Source organism: Simochromis diagramma, unplaced genomic scaffold (assembly GCF_900408965.1).
Source record: "Simochromis diagramma unplaced genomic scaffold, fSimDia1.1 OVJJ01000514.1, whole genome shotgun sequence".
Taxonomy (NCBI): Eukaryota; Metazoa; Chordata; class Actinopteri; order Cichliformes; family Cichlidae; genus Simochromis; species Simochromis diagramma.
In genome coordinates, this window is record NW_024387346.1 from 1,310,849 (window position 1) to 1,330,820 (window position 19,972).

At 40.5% G+C, this 19,972-nt stretch overlaps 1 protein-coding gene across 10 annotated transcripts in view; it reads left to right on the forward strand.

Moving 5' to 3' along the window:
* The window catches only part of dgkh (diacylglycerol kinase, eta), a 79,304-nt gene extending 61,555 nt beyond the window's left edge, over positions 1–17,749 (forward strand). For 5 of the 10 annotated variants that reach the window (XM_040006842.1, XM_040006844.1, XM_040006845.1 and 2 more), the window contains 11 exons: positions 43–139; positions 1,073–1,180; positions 4,522–4,635; positions 4,728–4,862; positions 7,418–7,578; positions 7,687–7,792; positions 8,445–8,537; positions 9,115–9,234; positions 9,798–9,903; positions 11,168–11,298; positions 14,467–17,749. In XM_040006842.1, coding sequence (XP_039862776.1) covers positions 43–139; positions 1,073–1,180; positions 4,522–4,635; positions 4,728–4,862; positions 7,418–7,578; positions 7,687–7,792; positions 8,445–8,537; positions 9,115–9,234; positions 9,798–9,903; positions 11,168–11,298; positions 14,467–14,553 — 1,258 coding nt within the window. In that variant the 3' untranslated portion in view covers positions 14,554–17,749. Of the gene's footprint in view, positions 1–42; positions 140–1,072; positions 1,181–4,521; positions 4,636–4,727; positions 4,863–7,417; positions 7,579–7,686; positions 7,793–8,444; positions 8,538–9,114; positions 9,235–9,775; positions 9,904–11,167; positions 11,299–14,466 lie in introns of all 10 variants that reach the window. The other 5 variants (XM_040006846.1, XM_040006850.1, XM_040006843.1 and 2 more) reach the window with 4 other exon arrangements.
* The last annotated feature ends 2,223 nt before the right edge of the window (positions 17,750–19,972 follow it).

The following is a 19,972-nucleotide window of genomic DNA, read 5'->3' on the forward strand; positions in this document are numbered from 1 at the left end:
AGTCTTTTTCCTGCACACCGCCTCTGCACCTTCCCCACACAGGAGTCGTACCAAGAATATGATGTGGTACGGTGTTCTGGGCACTAAGGAGCTGCTGCAAAGAACCTACAAGAACCTGGAGCAGAAGGTCCAGCTGGAGGTGAGACATGGAGAAAATCAGGCATTTAAGGCTTTGGATTAAAAAAGAAACGACAAAAATTTTAATTGAAAACACTGCATGTTACACACTCGCATTTCACCAGCGCTTAAATCTTTATAATCATTTAAATTACGCATGGCAGAATAAGGAACACGTGCTGACAAAAATTAGAGTTCACCTCTCCTTTTACTCACAAAGATTTTTTTTTTTTTAAAGTTAATAAAAAAAGTTTTAATATTAAAAAAAATTCTATTGTTTGTTATTATGTAAAAACATTTAGAGAATAACGGCCCTTAATAATATGCCCTTAAAAAAATTCCATGATTATGTGTATATTTGAACGAACTCCAGGTTTCTTAGGCAGTGACGATGTTGGTCTGGTAAGAGTAAAAACCACCCTGTTCTGTGAGATTGCTTATTTACACAGCCAGAAAACTGATAACTTGTAATAAAAAAACACCAGTTTTTTTGTGTCAGTTTTTCAATGAAATAGTTCTGAAAGCTCAGTAAAGGCAGAAGAAAAAATGTGGTTAAATGTTTATAGAACCAGGAAACAGCCTTAATTTAGACACACAGAGTATATGTGGCTGTAGCTCAGGTGGTAGAGCGGGTCATCTATTGATTGGAAGGTTTGTGGTTCGATCCCTGGCTTCCCCAGTCTGCATGCCAAATATCCTTGAGCAAGATACTAACCCCAAATTGCTCTCCAATGCATCCATCGGAGTGTGAATGTTACTTAGTAAGCACTTAGAAAAATGTGCTTGGGTGAATGTACAAGTTGTGTACAGCGCTTTGAGTGCTCAGAAAGAGTAGAAAAGTGCTAAATAAGAACCAGTCCTTTTTTTTTTTTTTTTTTTTTTTTTTAAAATACCATGTTCTCTTTTCTTTTGCTTTACTGGTCCAACTTAACTTTGTTATTTGTGTCTTTCCCAGTGTGATGGACAGTACATCCCACTGCCCAGCCTTCAAGGCATAGCAGTGTTGAACATTCCTAGCTACGCAGGCGGAACCAACTTCTGGGGCGGCACCAAGGAGGATGATGTAAGTACATTTACTGTTCTCAAGCTGTTCACTCTAATAAAACTGCTCTCTGTGTGATGTTCCATCCTACTTGGCATGGCCCTGGTAGGAAACTCAGATCATCTTTGACGGATGAAAACAGGTGTGTTTTCTGCTCTGCTTGGAGCTTTTTTCTTTTTGTCTTTTGTCTTCTTTTTCTTTTTGTCTTCTTTTTGTCTTCTCTGATATTACCTAAAGAATGACAGTGTGGACGCCTGTTTGACATGACCCCGATAGCCTGGATGTGCAGGGGGAAGGATGGCTAGAGAGACGTCTCTGCTTGTATGTTTAAGGCTCAGAGCACACTGGCTGAGGGATTAGAGTGTCAGTTTGCACACACTGCAGAGGGCTCACTCAGGGGTGTGTGTGGGGGGGCACACACACACACACACACACACACACACATATACAGCAATGTGCATTGGGTGTTATGTAACTGTTTTTGCTGGAGAGGAGGAAGCAGAAACAGAGACAGTATATACACGCCTGCACAAACACAGGCACAGATTATCATCAGAGTTTTGCCTTTGTTTGGAATAAATCGTTCATTTTGACACGTGGGAGTAAATATAGTTTTTTATACATATACATATATATGGAGAGAGAGAGAGAGAGAGAAGATAATATACATCTTAGTAATTGTAAAAGCTAATGATAAAATGACCGATCCTGCTAACACACAGATCAGTGCCCTCCCACTGACTGTGTCCATCTAGTGGCTGGTGCCCCACAAGACAACTGAGAGGGTCACCTGATCGCTTTTCAGCAGTTTCTGAGTTTTTTTTGTTTGTTTGTTTGTTTGTTTGTTTTAGAAGTACAAATATGTGTAAAAGAAAATTCAGGAATAAATTTGACAATTTTTCATTTTTATTTATTTATTTATTTTTTACAACATACACATATGATCTACTCCTCAAAATCTTGGGGTCCCTTGGAAATTAAGTCTATTATTTTATGTTATATATAAGTGATGGATCAAAAATGTTGTCAAAACAATTAGATTTCTACGTTAGATCTACAGAGGCCTGTTTCAGCACCCCTCACTGCTGTGTCGCATTATGTTACCTTATATCCTACTAATGATCATTAGGCTTGGGATCTCTTTGTCTAGTTATGTTAGCACTGCTGACAGCAGTCATGTTCACTTAATCAGTCTGTCTAGTTGAGTTTCTGAAACTCGTCAGAGGTTTCTATTTTAAGGAATAAAGTTATTTTGTTATTTTAAGAAGTTGTGCGTGTATTATTCTCTTCACAAGTCCGCACAATCTCTCACTGTAATAAAAAAAAAGTCTGACGCTGAATTCATTTTCAAGTCTGCAAGCTAGAACATGAATTCATTGTCAGTGAGTTTCAGAAAAGAAGCCTCTTTCTTTGGCCCTTTTCAGGCTTCATTCAAACCTACACAGACGCTTAACCGACTAAATGAATTACTTCTTTCATCAGCATAACAGTTGTCAGCAGTGCTAACATGATTGAAAATACTTTTCTAATAATCTTTCAGCCTATAAATTGAATGTGCAGCTAACACGGTGTTCCACAGGAGCATGGGTGTGATAGTGTCTGAAAATGGGCCCCTATGGCAGTATGCTGCCTTTTGCACATGGCTCTGTGGACCTCCTTTACAGGTTGGGTTGCTTCATTTTGTAAACACTGTGAATAGGTTTAGAGGTTTCATAGGGCAATTTTGGAAATCTACTTCATTTTCTCATTTTAAGGAAACGGTAAAATACAACTAAATCTATATTTCAACAATCCAGCTCAATGTTGGGATGGCTGGTGTGTTTGTGGAGCGTCAACTGGGAGCAACTAAATTACTACGATAACTAAAACAAGAAACTGAACACGTACATCCAAAACATGAAGATGAACATGAAAAAAACCTGAGCAATCGAAAGAAAACTCTGACCAGATATGACCTGACATGGAAACAACAGACAACCCAACAAAGAACAGAAGAAGTCAGAGGACTTAAATACACAGAAGGGTGATGAGAGAAGTGGAAACACCTGGGGAAACACAGCTGACACAAATGAACCTGATGCCACAGGGAACACAAGACACATAATAGAATGTAGACAAGACAACACAAGCTTGACAACGTAAGCACACAGACATTTACACATGACAGAGGACAGGAAAAGACTCATAAATCAGGAGACATAGAAGAACCATAAACTAGACTGGAACTCAACTAAACCATCAATCCATCCATCTTCTTCCGCTTATCCGGGGCCAGGTCGCGGGGTCAGCAGCCCAAGCAGAGAAGCCCAGACCTCCCTCTCCCCAGCCACCTCCTCCAGCTTATCCAGGGGAACACCAAGGCGTTCCCAGGCCAGCCAAGAGATATAAACTCTCCAGCGTGTCCTGGGTCTGCTCCGGGGCATCCTCCCAGTGGGACATGCCCGGAAAACCTCGCCCAGGAGGCATCCTTGTCAGATGCACGAACCACCTCAACTGGCTCCTTTCGATGTGGAGGAGCAGCGGCTCTACTCTGAGCCCCTCCCGAATGTTGTCTGGGGGCTTTTGTCCCCTGGTCGGGTCTCCCATGGCAAATTGGTCCTGGGTGAGGGACCAGACAAAAAGCGATTCAGAAAACCCCTATGAAAAGACCATCTAGGGAACAGTTTACCCTGCCTGGGATAGGGTTACCGGGGCCCCGCCCTGGAGCCAGGCCCGGCGAGGGTGCCCAAGTGCGAGCGTCTGGCGGCCGGGTCTTAGTCCATGGGGCCCGGCCAGGCACAGCCCGAAAAAGGGACATGGGCCCATCTTCCTGCAGGCCCACCACCCGCAGGTGGCACCGTAGGGGTCGGGTGCAATGTGAGCCGGGCGGAGGTCCTGGCGGATTGATCCCCGGCTACCAAGACTGGCAATTGGGACATGGAATGTTAACTAAACCCTAACTAATAATAATACCAGACCTGAACATTATCTCATTAGTAATCAAAAATACAAAATAACTCAACTACACCCTAAACTAAGAAAAACGCACAAATCTAACATAGGAAATCAACAGTACTAAATAAACTCGAGATGCTGGGTCACAGACAAACTGACCAGGCCCCTGATACTGGGTCTTTAACTGTCCCTTATTTTAAAACCAGAGGCTGGATGTAGCTCATAAACCTCCTCAGGTTGGTTGAGTCTGTAGTTTGTTTTAAAGGGCTGCTGAAAACTAATTTTTGAATATATTAGCTTTTCTTTTGTTTATGTTTATGTGGAATATTTACATAAATTTGAAATAGCGGCAACTGTATCCTTTTAGGATCCTTCCAGCTACATTACATTGACATAGATTTCATTATTGCCATAATGTTTTTATGCAGATATTCTGTGCTCCATCTTTCGATGACAAGATCCTGGAAGTGGTTGCTGTTTTTGGGAGCATGCAAATGGCTGTGTCCAGAGTCATCAAATTGCAACACCACCGCATAGCACAGGTGAGCAGATGCGTTAAAACCGTATGAAGTGCAAATTGTGTCTCTGTGTCTGTACACTGTGTGATTCTAATCCAAGCGTCTTCCTCAATCAGTGTCGAACTGTGAAGATTACAATCCTGGGTGACGAGGGGGTTCCCATTCAGGTGGATGGTGAGGCCTGGATCCAACCGCCTGGAGTCATCAAGATCCAGCACAAGAACAGAGCACAGATGCTCACCAGAGACCGGGTGAGGAAGGGTGCTGCTGTTGCTGAGTGAAAAGCAATTTGTGTAGATATATATATATATCAGGGGTCGGCAAGCCACAGTTGGCACGCGAAGGGTTAACTGATGGCACGGCCATAGCTGGACTGGCCATCGGGCATACCAGGCATTTGCTCGGTGGGCCGATGATTTTTTTTTTGTAATGGTATAAACAATGAAAGGTGGTGGATTGGCCAGATGCTGGTCGGTGTGTAAAAATAACTCAGTTGTTTGGTGGTGGCTATAGCGGAGCTTCCACAGATTCAGTAAAATTAACAAGTGGTGGAGGCCAGCAGGTGGATGAGGGAGAGGGGAGGCAGGAGGAGGAGAGACCCGAGGCGGCCGCCGGTCCGAGTGTCAGGTGAACTGAACTTCAGGTAAGAAGTTATGACCTGCAGTCTATCTGGGTCAGATATAAACCAAGTTTAGGTGGAGTTTATTTTCGTTGTGCTGACTTTTGATAGTCAGTTACAATAACTATGCATGACGGAGTTTCTATACAGCTGGGTGGGTGCTATGATGTTACTGATAGTGAACTTTATTTTATTCATAAGGTTAATTAGTAGAGTTGCCAACCGTCCCGTACAAACGGAATCGTCCCGCATTCAGAGAAATTATTATATTTCGTGTTGAGCTGAGAAGGGACGCAGTTTGTCTAGGATGGAAAAAGACACAAAGGTGGATTTATTCTGTCGTTACGCTGCACAGCTGCCTCTTTTTCTCTCATTCTCTCCCCTCTCTCTCCTGTTGCTACTTTAATCATGAAACTGATCAATGATCAGCTGATCGGCTTTTCTCTCTTGTTTATTTATCGCTCACTTTGCGCCAGAAAGAGGAAACCGCCGGATGTCGCGCTAAATAGCAGCATGTTTAAGCTTGATCAGCTGTTGTTAGAATTTATTTAATATTTATTTCTAGTATTTATTTCTAGCTGATGTTTGCTGGAGCCACAGCTGTAAAGCTGCTGGTCATGATGTCGGTTTGGATATGTGGTGAGAGGGAAACATGAAGATGAAACCAGGAGATGTCCTTACTGAATCATCAGAGCTGAACAGTGATGGAGAAACAGGTTTACCTTTTAGGTGACATGAATGAGTTGAAGGGAAGTTATGAACTGTTTCTGAGAGACAAATAACACCAGAAAGAGAAACCATAAGAAATACTTTCTTATTCTCATTTAAAATGTCTGGCTGTTATTAAATAATTATCTGACTCTTACAACCAAAGTTTTTATCTGACATAAAATGTATAGAAATCATACATATACCAAAAAGACTTTACATCACTGTCACAACAGTGTTTGTTTTCATTCAAAGGCTTTATGGCTTTAATACCTGGTGGGCCGGTCTTTAGTCAAAATGCCCGGGCTGTTTTTTTGTCCCAGTCCAGCTCTGGGCATGACATGCAGTGAATTAATCTGAGAAGGTGCATCAAAAAATAAATGGCCGCAGCAGCGGTGCACATCGCAAATCAGCTCGCAGCCTGGTTCTGCCGGAGGATTCTTCCTGTTAGAAGAGGGTTTTTCCTTCCCACTGTCACCAAAGTGCTGCTCATCGGGGGTTTTTCTCTGTATCTATGAAGCGCCTTGAGGCGACTTTTGTTGTGATTTGGCGCTATATAAATAAAATTGAATTGAATTAATTGGCTAAAAATAACTTAGCCTACTGGTGAGAGGGACGTTGTTAGCTTTCCACATTCCGACACTTCAAAAGCTTCAGGAGCTGTCCGCTCAGCACAGCATCAGCACCACGGAGATACATGGATACATCCGTAGACTCGAGACACAATGCACTTTTGGGCCTTTCAGGTGTATGGACCAATGTTTTATTTTCTGATCAAACCAGAAACCTTTAATGAGCAGCTAGATTTGTCTCGCATTAAATGGCTGAGTTAATGCCAGTTAATGCAACATCGAAGCAGCTGGAATCCACAGCTGTGCATTTTCACCTGCTGGACATCACTACCTGACAAGTTTAACTGTCTTCAGAACATTGCAGAGGCCTTATTGACAGTATTTGGCTCTACATATCTGTGTGACCAGATTTTCTCTCACATGAGTCCTCAGGTAGCCGTCTGAATGCTGGACACTCGGAGACCTGTGTCTCTGAGTGGGAGACCAGAGATCACATTAACATGTGTGTCTCTGTATTAACAAACATGCCATATTGGCTTAGTTTATTTTTCCTTATCATTGTTGTGAGGAGACCATAAATAGCATTTGTATTTTCTGTTGTACAGTCCATCTGCTGTTATGGAGTTCTTGTTATTGATAAAAAGTGTCTTTTTTTGTTTCAAAATAGCTGATAACTATTCGCTGATAGCTGCCAACATCCGCAAACAAATATGATTCTATAAAGTGGTTCTATATATTGTGTAACTGTTCATATAGAGCGTTATTAAATTTATTGCTAATGCAATCATATGACACACTGACTTCTGAGGAAATTTTAAATGGCACTCGCCATCAGAAAGGTTGCCTACCCCTGATATATATATATATGTATATACTTATCTGTGTTTTCTTCAAAATTTCCCCGCAGGCTTTTGAGAACACACTGAAGTCATGGGAGGACAAGCTCAAGTATGATAAGCCTCCTTTGCGACCTCACCTCTACCCTCAGCAGTCTGTGGATCTAGCCACAGAGGAGGAGGCAGGCCTGGTGCAGATGTGTGCCCGGGCTGCAGAAGAGCTCATTACAAGGTAAACTTGAATTGATGTGAATATCAGGTATCAGTCGCCGTGTGGACAGGCTTCCCAGACTTTGTTACCTTGAGCTAAGCTCACTGACTGCGCTCTGTCTAATCACAGGATATGTGAGGCTGCAAAGACGAACGGGCTCTTAGAGCAGGAACTGGCTCACGCTGTTAATGCTGCATCACACGCCATCAACAAAACACACCCGAAGTTCCCCGAGGTGAGCTGGGTTTAGCCTGATTTTTGAGACATTGACATTGTCTTGAGAAAGTCTTTTACAACTCACTGTTGCATCCTTAAAACTGCCGTTTAAAATAATTAATTCTTGTAAAATAAACATGACTTTTTCTTGCCATTAGAGGTCACTGAAGTCAAAGCTTACATTTAAGATGTACCACTTATTGTTTTAAGGAGACTAATGAGCACTGTTCCAGGTGCAATTTCTTGCTCTTGAGATATTTGAATCTTTAAAAGCTAGGCACTGTGTTTCAGACAAATCTTTTAAAATGTGGTATTTTCTGCCATATTTCAAAATGACAAAGAAAGGGAAAGTACTTGAGTCCAGTTTACAGCATCCACAGTTTTAGTTGAACTGCTGCTAAAAGTTAAGCTAAGTTTATTTCTTCATTGGCCATTAATATAATAATAAAAGCGCCCTTTAAGTAATTACTATATGTGGCAGTGTGTGAATTTCCTCCATTGTTAATTGATGTTTTAAGTGTTGTTTAACTTGTTCTGATTAAGCACTTACTTTACTCCATATTAAACCCCTGAAGAGAGGCTAAGCTACTAAAATAGCATCTAGAACTGTGTGAAATATGTGCACTCTGCTTCTGTTTTTCATGGTGTGTAACATTGAATTCTTTTTACAGAGCCTTACTCGGAACACAGCCATTGAGGTGGCCAGCACTATGAAGGCACTCCACAATGAGACCGAGTCTCTTCTGTTGGGCCGAGTCTCTCTGGTGAGTTATCATGGCTGAAATAGATTGTTTCAATCCTACTTTCTTTTTATATGTTTATGAAACAAAGACTTGAAGGCAGTGTACTTTAAAACTAGATTATTTCTAATGGTGAAAGAATCTTAGTGGAGGGGATCACAGACAGAAGTCTTGTTATGGAAAACAGCCCCTGGCTCACTTGCTCTGTGCCCTTCGTAAATACTTTTGATCAGTTTATAGTTTATGTCACCAGTTTCTGGTCTTGCTGAATACAACATGATGTTGTTTTTGTAAGTCATGGTGTCCACTGCAGCCAAGAAAGTCAAGTGGGCTATGCTTTAAGGCAGACCTGTTTTGTGATGAATTAGTCACTGGTCCTCTTAGGGTGCTGTGTAAAATATATACCTAGATCCATCTCTCGCTCATCTGGCATAGGGGGAATGCAAGAATGCTTAGTCTGAGACTTCATAACAGGATTTTGCCATTTGCTGCTACATCTATCTTGTATTTACAGTCTGTGGTTTTATTATAACTTGGAGTCCTGATGTTAAGGTTGCATTATGGTGTGTTAAATTCACCTTGTTCTCTGTCATCCTTACAGCAACTGGACCCACCAGAGGAGGAGCAGCTGTCCAGCGCTCTGCAGAGCGTGGAGCTGGAACTTGGGAAACTGGGAGAAATCCCCTGGCTTTACCACATCCTGCAGCCCAATGATGAGGAGGTAAGCAGCCTCAGTAAATATGTGTTTGCATGCACATGCTCCATTGTGTGTGGTATCTTTGTAAAATAGAAGACATTAGGTACATTGTGTACTCCTGCAACTCAAAGCTAAAAGTGAACACTATGGAGTTATCTGCAATAACAGTGCCTTCAAATATGGTCACATTGTCACTGAAAGTACAAATATGAGCTTCAAATTTAACACACAAATCATTGTGCTGTTCTTATCCATCCCTAATATTCTGACAGGGAAAAATATTTGGAAAACAAAAACTCAGAACAACAAAAGCTAATTGGAGGCTGTCAGTAAGTGTAAAGTAAGTAACTTTCCCACCAGGACTGAAAGATAATAATAGTTTGTTATCGGCTTAAGCATAGTGTGCATACATATTAATACTTGTGGCTTAGATGACTGACTGATCAGTTACTGACCAGCTAAATCCAAAGTGTTCACACAGCTGTCTTGCAGCTGTCCTGTATGTCTTCAGTGTAGCATGGCTTCAGGTAACAGGAGAGTCGAGTAGCTAAATAAAAGGCTATAGGTTGACTGTGCTTATGTACCAGGATCACTCTCTGGGTTACGGCAAGAGGAACAGTCGCAGCAGCATGTTTCGCATAGTGCCCAAGTTCAAGAAGGAGAAGGCCACCAAGAAGACAAGCCCTCAATCAGGTAGGGCTGTGTCCACTTTTCCTCAGTACTGAGCAAACTGGAAAAACTCAGGATAAGGAATCAGTAAGTCCCTCCCATCTGCCATGGGAGGGACTTACTTACCAGCTGCCTTATTTGTATTTACACTGTATAATTGTTTCCACCTCTTATTAAAAAGGATGATAACAATAAAATCATAGTAATTTTTGATTTGTTAATCATAACTTGAAGTTAGTTGAATTGAAAGGGTACAGATGTTATTTCACTTGCTATTCACTTGCTAATGGCAAGCAAGATGTTTAGCGGGAAGTGGTACCATACTTTATTCTTCAGTAATATAAAGCTGACCACTGCTCCATCACACACACAAGAACAGCTTGTTTCTGCCCAGAGTCATCACGGTTACCTTTCATGATGGTTATCTTGCCCCTCACTCCTGTTGTTTCTGAAGCCCATGCATAAATGTTGTACTCCATTGTCGTCCCCTAGTAGAAACACAAAGAATGTGTGTTTGAATGTGTTTGAGGTGTTAACATCCCACACCCTGACCATCAACTTGCACCCCATACTCCCCTCTTTTCATGCTCTTATCCAGCTGTCAGTATGTTTTCAGAAGGTACAAAGTCGGGAGAAGAACAAGTCTGTGCACCAAGGACACATGTGCAGAGATGGAAGAACATATGAACACAAAAAAGAAAAACTGAGTAGAAAAGGCAATATAGGATTTGTAGATGAGGAGACAGTGAGATTACAATGTTGCTGTGTACAAATAAGTATACTGAGAAGCCCTTCCTTCTATCTGGGGCATGTTCCTGGGTAGTTGAGCTGTATTTCCTGCAGATTGCACAGGCTTCCGCCTCCCTTTACCTCTTACTTTTCTCTGTGTGCGCTGATATTGGTCAATGATGTGCATGCTCCCAGCCTGCCGTGAACGCCATTGGTCACTGCCTTGTTCTGACCAACCTTTGGCCTCTGTCCCACTCCTTCCTCATCTACCAGCTGCCGTCATTGTTCTTTCTCCTCCCTTCTTCTCTCTCTCCCCTTCCTCCCCTCCATCTCTCTCTTCAATGATTTACCACAATCTGTGTCCATTGGTGAGGTTGTGTGTGTGTGTTTGAAGACACATTCACAGAGTATATGTGGTTAAAAGAAGTGAGAGTGTGACAGTTTGTGGAATGTGGCAGTGCGTTTGCATACCCGTGAGGCACTCTGAGCCTCTCTCTGCTCTGCTCTGTGTGTGCATTTTTGTGCGTGTGTGTGCGCACATGTGTGTGTGCGTGTACAGTGGAAAGATGGGGCACAGAGGAGGTGGGCATCTGGCTGGAACAGCTGAGTCTGGGGGAGTACAGAGACACCTTCATCCGACACGACATCCGAGGCTCAGAGCTGCTGCACCTGGAGAGGAGGGACCTGAAGGTACTCTCTCACTCACACACATATACACACGCACACACACACACACACACTGGTACCCACTTGTTGTCACATCTCAGTGAATCTGTGTGAACCCCCTCCTCCAATCCAAAATCAACTCTTTCTCTCTGTACCCTCTTGGTGTGCTGCGTTTCTTTCGCTCTGTTAGATGTCTCCCTGTTTTTGCCACCTCTCGTGCTGCGCTGCATCGCTCTGCTTGGCTTTTACCGTCTGATCGTGGCTTGTTGAAAAAGACTTGCTGTAACCCACTAACACTGTATACCTGCTGAAAAGGGGGGGAAGCCTTCAGGTCAAGGAGGGGCTCGGTGTGGATAGACCAAACTGAGTTAGGCTTAGGGCAAAAGTGAGAAAAAAATGAATGCATATAGTGGCAGTGTTGAAAAAACTGTGTTGCAACATGAACGTGGAGCGAACAAAGGGAGCAGAAACATAGCCTTTCTAGGAACTGTTCGAAAGCTTGTGCAGTCTCTACTGTCTTCAGTCATATGCATATAAACACTTGTCAAACAAAACAGCTTGCAGTTTCAGATTATACTGTCAACGTGTATATCAGAACATGAGGACTAGAACATTCTACTTGAAAACAATCTGTCAAAAAAAGTCAAAAGCACATTCTTTACTGTGTAACGTAAGTTAGAACATGACTATGGTTTTTGATGCTATTTTCATAATACACTGTAGTGAAGTGTGTAAGACAACTCGTAATAATAATAATAATGTTGATCTGGGTTGTGTAATATCCACTGAACCTCCAGGTAACGATCTTAAAATAGAAGGACACTGGAAGCCAAGCACAGGTGCACAAGAAGACAAACTTGAAGTTATTATGAACCACATTTAAATCAAGTATGGACTTTTTTTCCCTCAATCTTCTCAGTTGCACAGTTAATGCTTCGTGGGTTTTTTTGTGCTCAGATGAAAACTGATGATGAGGGTGTTTTTATCCTAGAGACCACTCCCATAAAAATACAAATGTTTCATCATAGGGTAAAGGTTATCACTCAGAATAACTTTGATTTGACCTTTCAGTGACTCTTTTCTCTACACAGAGAGGTGGACATAAACCAATAGCATCAAAATACCCCCCACACCATATCAGGTCAAGGTTTAAGGTTATTTTCCTTTGATTTCTCGACCATCTCTTTACACATGTTAAGCTGAAACACTGGTAAGCAACAACTATGTATCTTTAGATATCCTATAATAATTGGCTGATATTTGCACTGATAATATATCTGTGATAAGCTGGTATTGCCAAGTAAAATCAATCCACCTGTTCGATTTGTTAAAAATATCAGTACAAGAAAATTGAATACCATTGTTTATGCAAACACACACAAGATACCCAGGTTCACATTTGTATGGCAATATACTTGTGTTCGTTCTATATCTGTGCCCCTCATTTCATTGTCTTACAATTTATCACTCAGTCATACTGTGGCTAGCTGTCTATGTTGCTTGGTAGTTTATATTTGAATGGATAAAAGTACAGATTCAGTGACTGATATATATTGTTTATTGATATATATTGATTGTTTTGAGTCATTTAAAGGCCAACCGACTCTGATTCCTTTGTCTTAAATACATATTTGCTAGTTGTTTGAGCCTCCAAGTCTGAGGCCATGGAAGAGGATGGAGTGCCGACTCTGGGTCAGGGAGGAGTCACCGCCCCACAGTTTAAGCATCTCAGGTTCTTGTTCACAAGTGAGGGGAGAGTGGAGCTGGAGACTGATAGATGTATTGGTGCTACGTCTGCAGTAATGCAACGCTGTACCAGTTTGTTGTGGTGAAGAGAGAGCTGAGCGTATAAGCAAAACTGTCAGTTTGCTTGTTGATTGTCTTCCCCAGCTTCCCCTATGGCCATGTGCTCTGGGTAGTGACAAGGCTTTTCTGGGAAGAGGCCCTAGGGACAGACCCTAGACAGCTGCCCCCCCTCCCATTCTGCCTCCCGTTTGAGCTGGAGGAGTTGCCTGGAGTTCCAAAAAATGCATCGATGGTTAGAAAACATAACAAATTGCCGATGCTTGTGTCCAATGCACAAAGTTGCATCTAATAAGATCAGAAAAGACAAGGTTACATTTTGGTTTATGGTCTACTAATTTGAAGCCTTGGGGTTTTTTCCAGGTCTTTTAAAATTACTTATAACATATTTGTAGCTAATTTTGTAGCTAATAAGCTAACAATAGTACTAGTGCTAGTAAGCTAGCTTTGGGAGCATACTGAAACTAATGTGATTATGATATTTATTTGGATTTTAGGTTTTCACTAGTTGACTTCAGGCTTTAAATGAACATACTTACCGGGGAATTTGAACAGTCAAACATGAACTGAACATCTGAGGGTTGGATCTTTATGAAAATCTGAAGACACTGGAGGCAACTTCTTTATTAAAAGCTATCCACCTTTTTTTATTTGGTTACTCTATATCGTATCATTACAGACAATATTAATGCCATATGATGTATTGAAGCGGTTGTGCTTAGTGATAGATACTGGCAATTGAGAGCTCATTTTCTCAGAGACTTTTCTAAAATCAGTTTTCCTCTCCCTTCAACAAGAGGGATTTAAGTCTGTATTATACAGTCTATGGCTTTTAGCTGCCAAAGCAATAGATCATTTTCGCAGAAGGTGCTGACCAAAACCAGAGCAAAAAATATGGCAAGTTAACCATCGAACCATTTTCACAGTCTTAGTTTGGTACATTAGTATCTATTCATTAACACATTGCTCATGATGTCAGTGGAAATTTATATTCAGTTTACATTTTTCTGCAAATGATAACTATATATATCATAATTTATCTCAAATGTGACATGAATGGCAGCCCACCTTATAGCTTTTAGTAGCTTCTAAAGAAAATTTGATTAAAGATATATTTCTGTGGACATGATTTGCCTAAATATTCCTAAGATATATTTGTTAGATCACTATGAAATGTTTTAATTATTAATATTTTATAGTTTTGACACTATTAATACTGATTTCTCCCACTATAGATTATGAAGCAACCTGGTGTGTAGCCTTTAAAAGTTTGATTTCTAGTGCTGTTCATACCAGACTGTTTATATCACCCACTCGACATTTATTTATGATGGTGTGAAACAGACCTCTCTCAGTGTGTTTTTAATTGCTGTCTTTGTTGGCCCTCAGGATCTGGGGATATCGAAAGTGGGTCATATGAAGAGAATTCTCCAGGGAACTAAAGACCTGGCCAAGGCCTCCATGATTGACCTCTAACCCAGGAGCAAACGCTACCAGAAAGGGGAAACGTGCATTCCTCCTGACTTAGTGGAAGTGTTTGGGAGCACCATAGGCAGTGGCGGAAGAGATATGTATTGAAGGAGAGATGGATATTTGATCCCTCTGCTGAGAAAGTCTGTGTGATGTCGTGATCAAGATACATGTGCGTGTGTTTGTTTGTTCTTTGGTGCCAAAATGACAATCGAGAACGCTGATGGAAGTCACACACACAAAAAAGCCATTTCTTATTTAATAACCATTCATAGCACATAATCAGGTATGCAACTAACCTTACTGTTGACAGCTTGTTGTCTGAGTTGTGATAACAAACTAGTAGCAAAACTAAGACTTCCATAGGTGTGGGGTTCTGCTTCAGTTGAGTCTGTGTAAAAAATGTATTTGCTGGCTCTCTGCCTCACATTACAGAGCTGCACATGCAGAACAGAATAATCTGGACCATGCAGGTGGTTGTCTGGAAGCTTTGTTTGAAAACAGTGGGATACTGTTGCATGCTATGCTTGCTCAACCTTAGATGTGTTTAATTGCATGATTAGTGTCTTGATTTTTTTGTGTGTGTATGCGTGTGTGTGTGTGGGTGTGTGTGTCTGTGTGTGTGTGTGCAAAATGACACTTGAACAAGTTTTACATAACTTAAGTATTATAATGCCATTTGTTACTACTGAAAACATCATTTTTGGTCTAAATCCAACCTTTTATTCTAGCTTTAAATTATTTTGTTTGCATGATAATGACATGTTTAAAAGGTTTCTGTCAAGTGCCATATTTTGAGTCATTTTGTGTAAGACGTGCTTTAATGGTAGACATCGTAAGAAATTTTTAAACAAGTTATCGATGAGTTATGATTATATGAAATTAATAAGTTGACACGTTCTCTGTGGATGTGAAAAATCAGTACCAAAGTGAATGTCGAAGAAATCATCAGACAGTTTTGTCTTTATTTAATAAGCCAGTAGGTTTTAAGTCTTAATTTCATTTAAGGTGGGAAAAAGCTGTATTAGTCAGGAAGAGAGTAAAACTGTTGGTCAGACGCCAACCACCTATACTATAGGGTTGTAGAGATTTTTTAAAGGAATTCTTAAACAGGCACTTTCTACTTCTTGCTTCATGCAAGTGCAAATCCTCATATCATTGCATAGAGTTAACAGTTCACCTCAACTTTTTACCTTTTGGCAACTTAATACAGTATTTAACACTATTGAGGAGTTAGATATGAGTTTTGAATAGAGCAGTTGATCTGCAGTCTGCTTAACATTGTTCAAGTGCAGCTTTTTCAGTTTTTTTCTCCTTCAAATTCCAAGTGAGACTTTGCTAGAATGCTACTTCTAATTGTTAGTTTCATTTAAGACTGGTGGCATTACAGGGTATATTTCTATATGTGATGCTAAGTTTGTATATAATTATGCACTGTATATACAGTAAACCAGTGTATGCAAACAATGTTTGTAAGTGTAATCTGATGCATTTGTAGACATGGCATGCATTGTCGACAGCCCACACATTTGATTGTGTACATTACACCATACCAGTTGTTGTTGATTTTGTTCTAATCTCTTGTACATGATGATGCTGTTGTATTCTAATGATGGTGCAATATTTTAATCTCTTGTTTTGATACTGTCTCTGAAACTTTCCAAACATGATGTTCCTCGGTGGGTAAAAAAAAAACACCACAGAAAAACCTTGTAAACGTTCTTTTGTACTCTTCCTCGAGGTTTGAGGATTTTCAAAGTTAGACCCAGAGACAGACAGACAGCTTTTTACTCCAGATTTCTTCCAGGGGTTCAGTAGTTTATAGTTTTGCTCCTTTGTGCTTCCAAGATGATACACTAAAGTAGGACTGTGCCAGCGAATGGGAGGGATTAGGCAGGCATGACTGTTGTGTTCACTTCATGTATCCTGTTCTAACGTGTGCATTCAAGTGTGTGTACTACAACAGTGGCATATTGTACCTTAGTACAGTTGTATACTTTTCATTGCCAGCTAATTTTACAGTATAATTGAAAATTTTGCCACACCCATAGACTAATATGCCACCCTAGCAGAATGTGAACGAAACTTTGGAATTGTGTGTTCCCTCCACCAGGGGGCAATCTATCACATCTCACACCTCTACAGGCCTGGATTACACCATTAAACTGCATTATCTTCCAGCTCCTTATGCTGACAATCAGGTGCTCATTGGCATAAATAAAGTTACAGTCCAATTTGAGTTTTTATCATTCAGTGTTCATAAAACTACAAATTTGTCAGACCTTCCCATCTTTTTAGTCTCATATGCCTTTTATCCATTAAATAGATGAGACTAATGACAGTTAGCCTTTTGTAAACCAGAACCCTTTGTTATAGAAGCCTTTCTGTTAGTATGTGCTTTATACAGTGCTAGGGTGCTCTACGCTGCTTCTTTGCTGCAGCGCTCTTGAAGTTTGGCCTCACATCCATGTACTCTCATCACGCCAGTCACCAAACGCAAGTTGTGAATGATGCTGTTGCAGTTCATGAGCTGTGTCTGTCTGCATTAATGGCGTCTGCATGTCCAGGGTGTCTGCCAGGTTCTGTTAATCTGAAGCATTTTGGCCCCAGGCTCCAGCTTGACCTTGCCATATACAGTGGAAGTTGCCACCTTTCTCCCTTGCTGTGTTTTCCAGTGGTCTGTAAATAATGCTGCAAACTGCCTGGTTTTCAAAAACCAATGAAACCCATGCAAGGATCTCTAAAAGATGGATTTAACACTTGGTGTGGTTATCGAAGCGTTGGGAGAAAAGTGAGTTTCATTTGTTTACATTATGTTTACAATGGCACAGTTTTACTTTTTAAGAAGATATATGTAGGTATAGACAATATTTGCATATTTATTGCCTAAGGTTAAATGATATGATGTGTATTGTGTTTTCACATTTGGAATATAATGTTACAGTTGTCACCTGTATTACTATCTGGATGATTTTGGTAAAGTAGTTGATCATTTTTATGACTACTAAGTGACTGTTTTCTGTGCCTTTTTATGGTTAGAATGCATGGTTAACTATTTATTACAATTTGGAGTCACTGAGATGTGTATTTTTGTATTCTGAATAAATAAATGGTTCAGCTTTTGTTGTACATTTTTAAGGTGCCTTGAAACAGGCTACCTATTCATATCTCTCTTCTTCAATAAAATCGGATACATATGCAATCTGACAGGCTCTTCTTTTTTCATTAACACTTTAAACAAAAGGATTGTGTCTTATAATTTCAAAATATGTCGAGAAAATGGAACACGTTAGTGCCATTCTATCTCTTTTAATGCAACACAGCCCTTTTTAAATGGGGTGGCACGAAGGTGGTGACCAGAAAATGTATATCAGCCATTAATTTTTCTTAGACAAGAACAACAAAACATACTCAAATTTCCTAAATAAACTGGCTGGTTTGTTTACTCTTTTATGCTCTCTCTGCTTTGATCAGCTTGTTTGTTGTTTTTGTGGCATTCCAAACAGGTGTTTTGCCAATGGGAACGTTTCAAAGTGCCCTCTGGTGGGCAAACTATGCATTGTTAACACTCATAACTTTTTAATTTTTCAAATGTATTTTGCGACTGTTGTACATGGCACCAGATACACTGGTACATGTCTGCTGATAATACTATTCAGCTTAAATCAGTCAAGTTCTCAACAATAGAAGAAAAAAGTGACTGAAGTTTTGAGTCCAGTCTGAAACCTGAACATTTATCTCAAATGGATTACTTGCACATTCACTACACTCATTATTTGAAACGTTGGTTGCGTTTAACAGGAGCATCCAACACTGGAACAGTATACAGGTGTGCCACAGAAAATTTAAAAGGGGTAAATCTGAATATATCCAGGCACATACAAACAACAATGCCTACAAAGACATTTTCTATTTTCATTTTGATAATTGTGACCTGCAGTACAGAAAATAAAGCAAATAAAATCATATCAATCATATCAGAGTTTGAATAAATTACTGTTCAAATAGTATGACTACAATACATCTCTTATTGTAGGTCAGTACACACAACCACAGTCATGGGGAAGACCAGTTGTGGTTATCCAGATGATCATCAACAGGGCTGCAGAACATCATTGCTAAAAAAAGCTGCCTGTTTGCAGAGAGCTGTATTAATCAATTTTCCTTGTTGGAGGTGAAAAGTGTGGTAGTAAAAGGCGCACAAGCAACAGGGATGACCAGGAGTAAAACCTTCGGTTGTTACATTCCTAATATCACAATATAACTGGAGACATTATAAGCATCTTTCTTGGTCTAAGAAAAAAAAAAGAACCACACTGTTGCGCTCTGGTCCTAGTCCACTTTTCAGATGAAAGTAAATGTTGCATTTCATTTAGAAATCAGCATCTAAGAGTCAGGAAGGAAAGAGGAACAGTGGAGAGTGTTTGAAGTCCAGTGTGAAGTTTCCACATGCTAATTTGGGGGGTCAGCAGCTGTTGTTGCTGCTTTTGGTCCAAAGTCAGTGCTGCTGTTTACCAGGAAGGGAACTTCATGATGCTATCTACTGACAAGCTTCATGGAGACGTCCATTTCTTTTTCCAGCAGAATTTAGCTCCTGCCCACAGTTCCTAAACTACTACTTAATGGTTTGCAAACCATGTTACTGTTGTGCTCTGACCCGACCTGTGTGTGGTAGATGACAAACACAGATGAGTTGATGTTTGCTATCAAAGCAACCTTAGCTTGAGATGATGATGACTGTAGCAACAGGTTAGCAGGTCTGTTTGCTGTAAGCCCACAGTATCTCAACATAACACAGCCGGTGGGCCTAGAATTCCACCTGTTAACACCCCAAACCTTTCCAAGTGAAGCTAATTTTTGCTAATATGTTTTGGGAATTTACACTTTACAGTCTCTCTGTTGTGCTGTGAGATTAATCACTGGTGTCAAACAAAAGAATAGCTACATTGTGACTTCAGACTTTTGTGGCATTTAGAGAGCTATTTTATACGACCAGACCCCCGAGCATTTCCTTCCGCATCCACTCTTATGATTAGACTTTTCTTTACTGAGATATTCTCTCTTTGTAGTATTGCTGTAGCTCACTTCTACTTTTCTGCTTAAAATTCATCCTGATATTTATTTTTATCCCAAGAAGCTAAAACCAACAGAAAGACTGTCCAGCTATATTATTGGTGTTGATGTTCACATGATAAGTAAAGGTATCCAGAACGATGAAGGGTGGGTGGTCAAACAAGAAGGCAATATATATCTATGCCAGGTATATGTCAAAATCGGTTTGCTATGATGATGCATTTTATTGTTATTGTTATTGGTTTTAAATAATACTCAGTGTACGTGTGTGTGCGCGCGCCTGTGTTTTCATTGTTCTGTCTTCAGCGGCAGTGCGACACTTATATATTTTTTTCGGTGTGCGATTGATTAT